The sequence below is a fragment of the Telmatherina bonti genome, assembly GCF_933228915.1.
Source record: "Telmatherina bonti genome assembly, chromosome: 18".
In the NCBI taxonomy this organism is placed as follows: Eukaryota; Metazoa; Chordata; class Actinopteri; order Atheriniformes; family Telmatherinidae; genus Telmatherina; species Telmatherina bonti.
In genome coordinates this window covers 14,239,914-14,253,447 of record NC_136616.1, presented here as the reverse complement: position 1 = coordinate 14,253,447, position 13,534 = coordinate 14,239,914, and the positions used below count along the sequence as shown (strand labels likewise).

The following is a 13,534-nucleotide window of genomic DNA, read 5'->3' as shown; positions in this document are numbered from 1 at the left end:
TGTGACTGCAACTAGATCACTGTTGGCATTTATGTCTGCTTTAATGTGCAATGAACCCAGTTGTTGCATATTTAATGAGAAACTTAGGCATGGGCATGTTGTGCACACGGCTGGGTCCGTGTGTTTAAGTGTCACATGTAGTAAAAATGTTTGTACTTTCTGAACACCAAGCTATTTCATCAGAACAATCCATTTTACCTGCATCTGCTAAAATGCAGGAAGTGGTAACTTACAATGTCATGCTTTTCCGTGTTAACCACTCTCTCCTCAAATGGGCGACCAATCACACACGATACTTCTCGGAGCCCAAAGAGAAGAAAGTTCTGCCAGGCTGATGTGTCAAGAACTGTCTTCAAACATGTTCATAAGAACAAAATAAACAAAAAAGTTGTTACTTCCCGTGGAGCATGTAGCAGGCTTTATACTCACCCAAGGTTGACCAAAATAATGTCGCTTGAGGCAGAAATATCAACAAAATGGCAATAATTGATGAATGTCCACATAAAAATAACAGTCAAATCCAAGATTCAGCATATTAATGTGTAACCTGTGTGGCTTTTCGTTCACAAATGTGACGAAAACAAAGCTGGTTCAGAACCCCAAATCCATATTTACCATGACAAATAAATGCCAAGCAGATCTAAAATTTCATCAGTGTGAATAATGTTATATGTCAAACCAGAGGCATAAAACTGTTGCACTTTGATCCTTGTGTTTCATAGACAGAGGCTGTTTTTGTTGCGGGCCATGTGGGGAAACACACCAGCGTACAAGAGCAAAAAAAAATGTTTAATTTGATCCTTTTTTTACATATGAAGTCATGGGAATGGGCGCTCCCTTTTCTGTGGTGGGTCACATCTCCCTGTTGAAGATAGTTGCTTCAGTCAGCGGCAGTAGAAATGGGTGCAGGGGCTCTCAGACAGCAGACCACAACACAATTAATATATAATCACAAACTGCTTCCTTATAAATAGTATTTCAATAAAGTTTTGATTTTATACACCTGTACTTCGTAGGGATATTTGATATTGGCTTTTTCACCTGTATGCATTATACAGATTTTGTCCAATGCTTAATTTCTGATACTGATAGTTTTGGAGCAAGTTGTGCCAAACAAACAACTATATCTAGAAAACTCTGCATGAGATCTATTATATTTGGTCATTTTGAGTTAGAGGAGACTTAGCTGAGGAGATTGATATATAATATGTGCATGTTGTGTGAAAGTTATGTCATTAAAAAAAGTAAAAATCGATCCCGATCATTTCCGATATTCCTTTCTAATGTTGATATCGGCTGATAATATTGGTATGCCAATAATATCGGACCTCTCCAATACTTAGTCTATTCTTATTTTGGGTAGTTAAAAAATAAGAGCATGATTTACACCCAGGACCACCTCTGGTCATAGTGGTGTCATAATTAAGGAAACAGTATTGTATTGTAAACATAACTGACTGGTAGGATGTTGTATGGGTGAAGATAGTTAAACTTATGGAAAACACTCAAATCTGATTCTAGACCAGCTCTTTTAGTTTTTTCAGACCTTTACATGTTGTAATAGCACCAGTTCATCAGTCTTTTAGTCTTCTGATCAGTCAATTTAATTCAAACCTGCTCATCATGGGACATTAAGATGTATCACAGTCGTTCTTCAAGAGACATTTTAATTAAGTTTTAAATGGACACATATAAACAATTAAAATAAAAATATTTCACAAATCTTAAGTAAAAATAAGTCAAATAAGATTATCAGCTGAAAACATGAAGATAAATGGAGAAATTCAATGTTTCTGATGACTTGCCATTTTTTGATTTGGTCATTGAGTAACATCTTGTGTGATTTTAGACCCAACATTACAACCGCAATAAGTTAACAATGCAGAATCGAGTGTACAGAACCACATAAAAGCTTGGATCAGAATATTTCACGAACATTTCAAACATTTCCCCTCAATATCTCAGTACTTTTTTTTTTTCCATGATTTTCCAATAATTTTCGATTTTTTTCTTCAATAAAAATAATCACTGTTAACTGTCCTGTAAAACAGAGAAATATAGATATTTTTTCTTGGTATGCTATCACCCTCAAAATCTAAAAAACCTGGAAAATGTGATGAAAGGATGGCTGGATAAATATGTATAGACTAAAGAAAAGACAAGCACTCTTCGCGCAATTTCACAACACCCTTAAGACACTTTGATATAGTCTAATGGCATTCTTTAATTCAGGAATTACCATTCATAAATAATACTTCACAACTGGTAAATTAAAAAATAAAGGACAAGGCCACAAAGGTGAAAGATGCTGTGTATACTCAGCTCCTTGTTCTTATATTTAGCTACACTCATCCCAGTTCGAGGCCTTCCTCCGCTTCCTAAAATCATTATTTGATCATAGCGTAAGTTGACTGGAAAGTTGTTACGTGTTTCTGGTGCTTTGTTGATTATTCAAAATGTTGGATAAAAATGAAGCAAAAACAGGAAGGGAAACAGTCTGAAACCAATCATCTGGAAGTGTGGACCAACTGGTTGGCTGATTAGTTCTTCTTAAGTAAACACTATTAATGGGATGCAGATCACTGCTGTCTAAAATAACTGAAATCCTTCATGTCTTTATGGTTCCTGTTGGCCAACGAGAGAGCTTTGTAAAGCTCTCCCAGTCCTTTCTAGTTTATTTCTTCCTCTCAATTGGCTTTACTCACCAAAGTGAGTTAATATAAAACCTGATTCATGGCTTGCAGGCCATGCAAACAACCAATGCTAATAACTTCAGAAACGTACTCACAACTATGTGTCGTATGTATGTGTTTGAGTTGGATTGCATTCCTTTGCAAGCAATATGCTGTTGAACCTGTTGAACACTGAATAGCAAACACTTCTGAAGAGCAGGTTTGCAGGCAGATAAGGCTACTAGCGAATTTTGCCTTTTATTTGAACTTTAAAGTTGGATTTTCTACTGTGATGACGCTCAAAGTGAGATTTTCCACTTTTCTATTTGGAAGGACCTCCTCAACGTCAACTACAAAATCTAACATGGTTGCCTCAAGCATAAAAAGTGATGCTAGCTGAAATAATCAACTTTTTAGTTCATTTTTCAGTCTAACATCTGTCAGTTAAGATATACTGTAGTTTTTCTATACCTAAAATGTGTTGTATAGTTATTAGCTTGTAGCGCTAATGAAAGGTAGTCTGTTCAGTTAGCATACAAACCCTACGGACTTTGTCAACTCCACCGCGATGACCCACATGGTAGAGTTTTAAGATAAATGGAAGGAACCATTACCTACAATGTACATTAGATGCAAAGGTCTGAATCAAGTCCAAAAGAGAATAGCTGAGCGCCAACAGAGAAAACGTGGAAGATTTAGGTGATAAAACTGGGCTGATGGTGGCATTCATGGTTTGGTTGGTATTAGCTTTCAGGCAGTGTTTTCAAGCTGTGGCTTTGCTGAGGCTACTTTGGTAAGAAATAAACAAAAAATCAAATAAGAGTCCCAAAATTCACAAGAAAAGCTGGAATTAGTTCTGGAAAAACTATCAAATAGAAGTAAAAGCTAGTCCTTTTGCTGTTCCAGGATCAGATCAGACAGCACATTTATGTCCGTCTCCACTGGGTGGCACTGCAGCACCAGCGTCACCATGTTGTCCTGACCCGGGAAAACCTGAGCCAGCTGCTCTCTTAGGTCCGCTGTTTCCTCTGGAGTCCTGTCAACACCAAGCTTCAGTCCAGGACTCGCAGCCTCATGCTGTCTTTGCTGGTGTCCAGAGTCCCACCCTCTTCCGTGTACTCTCCCTTTTCCCAGGCCACCTCCAGCTGACGCATCCAGAACACCCCCTGGTGTTCGGTCCCGGAAGTTCAGGACTTCCGTTTGGGAGCGTGGTGGTTTGGAGGAAGCCAGAGCCGTGGGTATGCCGGCAAAAGAGTGGTTTCCTGGATCAGGAGTCCTGACGGGAAGCAAGTGGTTTGAGTCAGGGAACAAAGAGCATCAAATACATTTTGTTTTTAATATTGATGACTGGATTGTTACCTGTGTTCTGAACGTAGGAAAACATTAAGGTGTGGCCCTCCTCTGCCCAAAGGGTCATCAGGGACCATGAAGAGATCTCCCACAAATGTGTACTGAAGAAGTCTGAGTAAACAACAAAAGCCCCTAGTTTAAAAATTTAGCTAAAGACAAATCATAAAATATTATCACTGTAGTTCTGGATCCAACAGAATAATGTTGTTCAGCTATGTTTGAGTGAAAAATGAGTTTTTCTTACCTCTTTTTGATGATGTCCCTCCATACATGAGACTCATCTGAAAGGTCTCTCAGGTTGTCATTAGTCACAATTACTCCGTCCGTCTTCTGTGCAAGCTGCAGTATTATTCTGTGGAAACGACAGAGAAGATTTAATGCTATAAAGCCAAAAGTATCATATGTGACACATACCGTTTCTGACACATTTTGCATCACTTTATGGCAGAAATTTTACTCAAAACCTTGTTGTATACTTATAAGATACTGGCATCCTACAGCCAGATGGTACCAAAATGCAGAGGACTACACTGAAATAATTTTGATTTATCACATGGTAATAAATTATAAAAAATACCCCCCCACCCAAAAAAAAAACTATTTTAGATTTTGTTAAAGAGTCAAATTAGACTTCACCCCAGTTGTTCAAGTTGGGCTTTAAAGGTTAAAGACATGAAGTTAACCAAGAATTTCATGTGTTCAACATTAAATAATGTTTATTATGTCTTTAAACAAAAAACATCACTCAAATGAATGCATCTACCTGTCATCGTATGAGCTGATTCTCTTTCCTTTGACTTCCCTGGAGGGGGTGTAAGAGAGCAGGCCCAGCTTCTGCAGCTCCGTCAGATAGTGTTGCTCTGAGAGGCAGGAACAAACAACATGTTTTGTCTGCTCGAAGGGGAAACGCCCACATGCTTGCTGAGAAACCACAAGACAACATTCAGTTCTGATTTGTTTTTCCCCTTTAACGTGACTAAAGACGACGACGCAAGCCAAGCTTAAGAATTTATTCTTGCTTTGTGACTGTCGATAAGCAAGTAAACACGCGTACACAATGTGACTTAACTTTAAAACCAGGAATACAAACACTGGCATCAAGCGCTGAACTGAAACACAGGCTACAGAACCGGGAAGGAAATGTTACCTGAGCAGATTTGGACCTTTGGCTCATTTTAAAATGAGCAAAAACAATAAATAATAGGTAATATGGATTACAAGATGCTGTCCCCATGTCCAAAAACATGGCAGCCCACTGCTCTCGAGTGCGTTAACGTTCAGAAATAGTAAACACTTAAATATTAATGTATTATTAAAAAAGAAAGTAATAAAGAAAAATTATTATCCCATTGCAGTAAATAGAGTATATATAAACAGTTATCATTGGTTATCACATAGATATTGTGATACCTGAAACTTGAGTCGCCTTTAGTTTTGGGAAGTTTCATATAAAGCAACATAAACCTGAACAGTTTAAGATATTATTGGACACAAGCACAAAATAAATTCTGTTCAGTTTCTTTAAAAAAATATAAATAAATCCATAATATAATAATAATAAATAATGGTAGAAAAGCAGAGAAACTCAATAGTCTAAGAAATATAAGTAACTTTTCAGAAGGATTTTAAAACCTTCAGATTAGTGGGTGACAGGTAAGGGTGTCTGAATTGGGTATAAAAGGAGCACCCAAGTAATGCTTGGTCTTTACAAGCAAGGATGTGTCATTTCTAACCATTTTGTGCCAACTCAGTCACAATTTTTTTTGTCAATAAAGGAGAAAAAAAATTTCAATGCAAGATTGTAAAGAATTTTTTTTAACATCTGTGTAAAGATAAAGGTATGGATTAAACAACTCCGCTGCGCGTCGTGGTGTTCTCAACGCTGCGTAGTGCATTATAACCATCTAATGCACGGATCTGAGTTGTTTAATCAGCTTATACCATGGTTTTTTACAACACTTGCTAAATATGCTAAAGTATAGGAACTATTTCATGTTGGCCTCAATATAGTTTTTATTCTAAACAACTGCTGTCAAGCTACAGCGCGTTCCTCTCATTCACCTTTTGAAAGACAGCTGATCTTAACCAGCTGATTAATGTGTTGCTACGGTGACACACCGTAATGGAGAGGCGTTCACCATTCCTCTTCTCATTCATCAAATGTTTTATTTTGGTCAAAAATATTTAAATTCACCTCAAAATCCACGCCACAGCGTGTTACTCTTATTAGCTTATCTGAATAAGGTTGACGCCACGTAATGGAGGGATATGGCGGTGATTTAACTCGCCAAACTACGTGTGCGTTTATATGGAAATAATGCACACCAGTTGTCACTAGAATTTGCACTGACCATGGTATAAGATATTGTAAATGGCACAAGGACTCTGTGAAACGACCCAAGGATTAAAACCACTCCTGGATGCATGTGGCCATTGAGTCTTCAAGCAGAAACTGGGAGAGACATCTTTACCGATCAGTTTAGGTTTAGTGGTACCTTGTAAAAAATGTTTTTATCATCAACACAGTCCAGCAGTGTTTCCTAAAACTTCAAGATTAAAGCAGAGAAGGGGACCTTTAAACTCTGCAGAAATGGCACCAAGTTATTTGCAGAAGCAATCCTCTCAGACTGACAGAAACACTGAACATCCATTATAATGTCAGATGAGTACATGTTTAGCTGCTTTTGATTAATAAAACATAGTCTAGCATGTCTGAACGTTTCTAATCAGCAAAGATTGACACAGATTCTCCAATAAAACGCCGTTATTGTCATTTCCTCCCAAACTAATAAAAGGTTTACCTAAAAGGAAGGTTCTTTTAAGACATCAGATTTTATTTATGTTTTTTAAACGCGATGAAGTATGACAGCGAAGACAGTGAAAACAACTTTGTCAGGATTTCTGTCTTTTAAGTAAAGTTTCTAATTAATTTAGTTCATTACAAACTCAGGATACAAGTTCAACATGAATCTAACAGCAAATACAAGTTGCTGCTGTAAAGTCTAAATACATAATGAATAATCATTTTATACATCTGCTTAATACAGAAGGAAGATGTTAAACTGTTACCTTTAATCCTAGGGTCAGTCTTCTGCCTCCACTGTGGCACCAAAGCACTGATGTGACGATGGCCTCGGTCCCAGAAGTGCTGAATAGCCAGAGCAATTCCTCGGCAGGAGAAGAACTGACCCAAGCCGTGACTATGGAAGACATGGAAAGACATACATTTAAGATTTGTAAAGTGAAAATCATAGAAACTGTGACACATATTGATGTAATCACATTTCACTGGATCTTCTGCTACTATCAGAGAAAAATCACCACACTAGACTCCCTACTGATACATATCCATTCATTCATTCATTCATTTTCCTAACCACCTAATCCAATTCAGGGTCGTAGGGAAGACGAAGCCTATCCCAGCAGTCTTTGGGCGAAAGGCAGGGAACACCCTGGACAGCTTGCCAGTCCATCGCAGGGCCAATGATACATATCCATACAACAAAAAAGTGATAATATGCTAATTATAGAAGTTTTTCTCCACTTTATGCATTTAGGGTGCATTCACATCATAGTCAGCTAGACTCGGTCCAATTGGGGACTCGGCTCAGTTGTAGGGGGGATGTATCCATGAGGACCGAGATCAAGTTCATGCTGCACTTTAGTGAAATGAGCATTACAATAATACAGTGGCAACTTTTTCAGTAGGGCCCCCCTTTCATCAATGACAACTATGTCAACCCCCCCCCCCCCCCCCCCCTCCCCCCCCCCCCCCCCCCCCCCCCCGTCAGTGTCAGTATTATGATCCATTCTTCTGCTTTAGTGTGAAACGTTTTAAACTAGGAATCTACTCTGTATAAATTTATTTGTATTCAGAATGAAAAGTCTCCAAGTGGTATTGTAGTTTGTTTGGCTTCATTCTTTATAATATTAGAATAAAATATTAATACATGTTAAAGACTGTGGTCTCTTCATCATCTATCAATGATTATTACTATAACTTGACTGTTACCTGGTCAAGCAGGAGCAGATATGCTGCATCATATTTTCTTCTCTTTTTTTAGTACTTGAAGTCTCTCTTGTTGATTTATCATCATTCCTCATAGGTCATTTTACAAACTTGTCCAATGCCAAAACTCCCAAGTTTTATTTAGCCTTGCTGCGCCCCCCCCTTGTAATAACCCTGGGTCCCCCCTGGGGGGCCCGCCCCCCAGTTTGGGAACCACTGCAATAATATATCCCCATTCCCACCAAAGGTGGAGCTGCACTAGTGTTTAGCAAAAGAGGACAAGACCCACGCGAAGAACACTGTTTCCTCCACTTGCGAACTAAACATGGAGCACAGAACTATTGCGGTTTGGGGTGTTTTGTTTTATCTTATGCAAGGTTACTGCAGAAATACACTGCAACAATGACCGCAGCATGAACAACAGATGAGGCAAAGGACCCTTAACGCAATTGCTACATATTTATCCTCAATGCAATACTACACCAAACACAGAAAATAACTTTTTTTGTAGTTCGTTTCTTGTATTTGGTCTGGTTCAAACAGACTGGAACCTGCATTCGTAGGCGCACCAAGTCCACTTTGATCTGAATCAGAATTCATTTGGTACATTCACATTTCCCCAAAAGAAGCGGACTTTCCTCGCAAACGGACTTGGATTCAAATCAAAAAGGCTGATGTGAATGTGCCCTTATTTCAAATTGACCCCTATCCTATGACATGAATTGATCATTCACACTTCTAAAACTATGAAACTATGAAATACAGAGAAACTTTTTAAGTCTAATAACAGAATTTATCAATTCAACATATATTTGCCACCTCATAGCTACGTTGCTCCCGTCAATGATGATCGTCCTCAGATTTGGGTCTCCAGGCTGGTCTGTTAGCTTGAGCTCAAAGGGAGTCTGCAGACCTTCTAGGAAACGCTGCTCCCCGGTAACCACCACTGAGGAATGGGACATAAAGCTCCGTTTTTCTTTCGCTCTAGTAGAAGAAAAGTCGTTGGCAGTGAAGATGGGGGGTTGAGCTTGAAGTGCTTGTTTCAAGGACTGTGAAGAATGGCGCTTTGAGTTTGAAGCGTTGTTGTGAGTTTGATTATTTTGCTTAGAGATGACTGGATTGGGCCAATAGGAAGCTTGGCCCTGTTGCTTGTTTAACTGACTGCTTTTGAATGGAGGATCGAGGGATGAGGTGTAAACTGGCATGGGTGGCCCTTTGACTTCAGGTTGGATGACTTGGTGAGGTGTTTGGGAATGCACAGGCTGGTGTTGCTTTTGCTGAGATGTGTAGTGGCTTGTAGCCGGCTGCTGGGGTTTGTTAGTCCACAGAAACAAATCTGGTTCTAATATAGGTGTGGAAATATTTGGCACTTTTACCCATCCTTTCTCATCAGATTCTTTCTTTTCTGCTGGCATGAAAAGATCAATTTCTCTTCTTGGTTCAGGCTCATTCGGGCCAACTTTTGGGACCTCTTTGTCCAGGACTGTGTCATCACTCTCCCTTGGTCCTTCCCTGAGGATATCTACCTCTCTGTTCCCCTTTCTCTGAAGCTCCAGGAGAAGCTGGTGGGTGGATCCCTCAGGTAACATGTTGTAGACTTTGGCTACGTTCTGCTCGGTGTACCCGCAGCTAGCTGCCGCTTTTTTCAGTACTCCCAGAACAAAGTCTTCCTCTTGTCCTGTCACCTCTTGCTCTAAACTACCTTTAGCTTTAGACTGTTTGGATCCTCCTGCTGCCTCCTCTCCCCCTCCTTGTCCAACATCTATTTCTCCATTACCACCAATAACTTTAGCATCTCCTGCATCTATACTTTCATCCTCTCTGTGCTCTGTCTCACAAGGTCGGTTCTCTACCCGATTCAAAGCTGCACTATCTTGACTTTTTGTGCTAGGAAGGCCTGAAAGCTGCTCTCGGTCGCTGCGATCTTGCTCCTGTTGAATCAAGTCCAGAATCTGTGATGCCTCTTTAGGTCCTGTTCTTGCGAGAACTCTTTTCACAACTTCCTCTGTGTACCCCATAGCGGTAAAAAACTTCAACAGAAGCCAAAACTCCTTGTTTCCCATTGATAGATGCAACTCCTGCTCTTCATCACCCTGCGATGCTTTACTCCTCTCAGTGCTTGTTGACAGTGGTTGTGGCTTGAACTGTTCTTCTTCTTCCATCTCCTGTGGAAAGGATGGGAGTCTCTCCTCAGCCCCTTCTGCCTTCCCTCTGGTGCCTGCAGGGAACAAAAAAGATTAAAAGTAGGAGTCCTTGGTTGCAGAGTCTTTCCACAAACTTGCAGCCATTCCTTCAGCCCATCTATCAGATGAGCTAGAAGTATTAAGGGACGATATCTTAGTGGAAGCAGGTTTGTCCCAGCTATAACTATAATCTCTCTTTGAATTTTCACCTGTATTTGAATCTGTCAGCGCTGGGCTTGAGCTTGATCCAAGGCCTGATTCTTTCACCAAATCCAGGAGGATTTCCTTCACTGACCCCGGCAGCACGAGAAGATCCAGAATGTGTCTGTCTTCCCATTTCTCTACCAAAGCTTTGAAGGCTCGGCGTGAATCCAAGGACTCACCCAAGCCCCTCTCCCCAGTTTCGGATCTTCTGGGCTGCGTGCCCTCATACCTTGCCACCAAGTCTGAAATAAGGGAGTAGGCTCGCACCACTGGCTCCGTCAGACCTGATATAAGCAGAAATCCCGGTGAGCCGACCTGTAGTTATAGGAAAACAAAAGTTAATTAACTTGTCTCTTCTTTATATATAAATATATATATTAGGGGTGGGAAATTAAATAAAAAAAAAATCTAATATTGGGATTTTAAGCTTCACAATGTTTTTGTTAAAAAATTTTTTTTCAAATAAATACAAATAATCCATGATTTTTTGTCATTTTTATTGTTTTAATTGATTTTTTTTACTTGTCTTCTTGGGCATTATAGCTGCAGAATGATGGTCTGGCTACTGTGTTGTTTTTTTTCTAATTTAAATCAAGAAAAATGATGAGCAAAAATTTTTTTGTACAATTTCTTTTTGTGTTTAGTCGACAAAAGTCAGCAATATCGATTAATCGTGAGAATCGCAATTCAAATCGAATCGGCTCCCAAAGAAATCATAATCAAATTGAATCGGGACGAAAGTGTATCGTCATAGTCCTAATATATATGTTTTCTACATATACATCCACAGCATCCCACTTGTCACACTTGAACTATTAAGATTAAAAAAGATCTAAATTGGTAGCTTATAATGTTCTCAGTTGAGTTTAAATCCTTTTATAACATTACTACAGTGAGATACTTGCAATAAATCAAGTTTCATCATTTATGGTTATTTCTACAAAATAGAAGGGAACTTATCACTAAAGCGAAAGTAAAGAAAAAAAGCAAGAACATCTTTACTGGTGTGTATTTGTGTATTTTACCAAGTCATGTCAAAAATAGATCATAAAAATTCCCAGTGACTCTCTAACGTTGCGTGTAAAAGTAGTTTTTACTTCTTAAAGCTGTATGAAAAAACTCGATCAATGGCACAACACTGATATTTGCTAATAATGTAATTTTTTTAGTTGGAAAAACAAAAATGTAATTCCTAGATATCACTTTATTAGTCAATATCATTGTTGCACCATCGTTCATGAGTATGATGAGTATGACGCATCATCATGGTGGGGGATAATGGAAGCGAGTCAAAGTTTCAGTTCCACGCTGCATTTAGAGCCACGCATTGATTCATTTTAAAACTTTAATGGCTAAGTAGCCTAATGGAAATCAGCTTGAAGATTTTGGTATCTCAGTTTTACACTGTCTTTCTTTTCTTTGCAGAAATATGTACTGCTCCACAAGATAAATAACAAACCCTCTTTAAACCTCGGCGATTAGTCAGAGAGGTGTGTTCAAGCAGAGCTTAATCAGCTCCAGTGAAACTACTGCTGATTTTGATCATTGATCTATTTATTAAAGTATTATTTCACTAAATTACATTTGTACAATTTGCATGAAATATTAAAAAACATTTCTCTTCTTACCAGAGATGTCCGATATCATCGGCATACCAATGTATTTGACTGATATCAACATTAACAGTCTTGGTTTTTCATTTTTTAAATGACACAACATTTACATAATATGCAAATATTATATATTAAACTCCTCAGCTACGTTTCCTTTAACTCAAAATGACTAAATGTAATATATAGCATGTGTAGTTTTCCAGATATTTTTGTTTGTTTGGCACAACTCACTCCAAAAACATCAGTATCGGTTGATATCGGTATCAGAAATTACAAGTTGGACAAAATCGGTCCTATTCATAATAAATAGCCTAGTTGTTGAAAAGCAACCAAACGCATCGAATCTTGAGCGAAAAATGAGAGCACGATAAATATTAATGAATCAATATGGAAAATTTTTACGCCTGTGCCAGTCTTTGCCTCAGACACACCCACTCCACTCAGAGTCAGTCACCAGAATACTGACCATCTACACCTGCAACCTCTTTAAAGGTGGAGTATGTAAGATTTTCATATTTAAAAAAAAAAAAAACTAATAAAATAACTACAATCATAATTAGATATTTTTTTGAACATGTAGGTTCCAGTCTGTCCATATTTGATGTGTTAATAAATTACAAGTTTAATTAATGACAAATGACAAAAAGCACTTTTTTTTTACTGGTAGGCAAACATTTAAGAAGGGTCTTTGTCATTAATTAAACTTGTAATTTAATAACACATCAAATATGAACAGACTGGAACCTACATCTTTTAAAAAAATATCTAATTATGATTGTAGTTATTTTTTGGTTATTTTTTTTTTCTAAATATTGAAAATCTTACATACTCTACCGTTAACTCCAGGCCTTTCAAGCACCAACTCCACACTCGTTCCTCATCACACCTTGTTCATGGGTAGACGGACTTAACTTCCACCTTCCAGTCGCTCTGACTGCTGGCTTTCCCTTCAGGTTTCCAGCATTACCTTGTGTCTTGTGAGATCATTACCAGCTTTTTTTTATTAATGTCCCATTAACCCCCCTCTCTGTCTCTGTCTCTGACGTCCTTCATAACAAAAACGGTTGTTCATCATCATGATAATGTGGACGTTCAGCTCTTACCACTATAAGTGCTGAAGTGCTTCTTATCAGGCTGTCCATGAACAGCCCTCGGGCTCCACAGAAGATGCAGTGAAGGACCCCGGGATATGAAACCTCCTGCTGCTCCTCCTGATTCACGACTCCTTTCACAAATGACTAAATAAAAGAAATAGATCATGTCAGAGTGGTGTTGTGGAAGATGATCCGTAGCACTTCATGAAATGTGGACATAATGAAACCAACATGCAAAAGGTTTGTTTTTCTTTTTTACTTTCACTGGGAAACCCAAAAAAGGGACCAAATGAAACCCCTGAAAGCTTTTTGTAGGAAAGGAGGTGAATTTTGAGTAACATCTGTCTGAAGTAACATTTCAAGGCAAATATACATTTGCTACCGTAGGTACCGTAGGGCAAATTAAAGT

At 38.6% G+C, this 13,534-nt stretch overlaps 1 protein-coding gene across 1 annotated transcript in view; it reads right to left on the bottom strand.

Annotated features, from left to right (window-relative positions):
• Positions 1-3,557: 3,557 nt before the first annotated feature.
• The window catches only part of khnyn (KH and NYN domain containing), a gene marked incomplete at both ends in the record, with an annotated part of 13,384 nt that continues 3,407 nt past the window's right edge, over positions 3,558-13,534 (bottom strand). Inside the window, 8 exon segments of the mRNA XM_079257532.1 lie at positions 3,558-3,948; positions 4,032-4,133; positions 4,267-4,374; positions 4,786-4,882; positions 7,092-7,222; positions 8,851-10,268; positions 10,272-10,733; positions 13,135-13,269. Of these exon segments, the coding sequence (XP_079113658.1) occupies positions 3,558-3,948; positions 4,032-4,133; positions 4,267-4,374; positions 4,786-4,882; positions 7,092-7,222; positions 8,851-10,268; positions 10,272-10,733; positions 13,135-13,269 (2,844 nt within the window).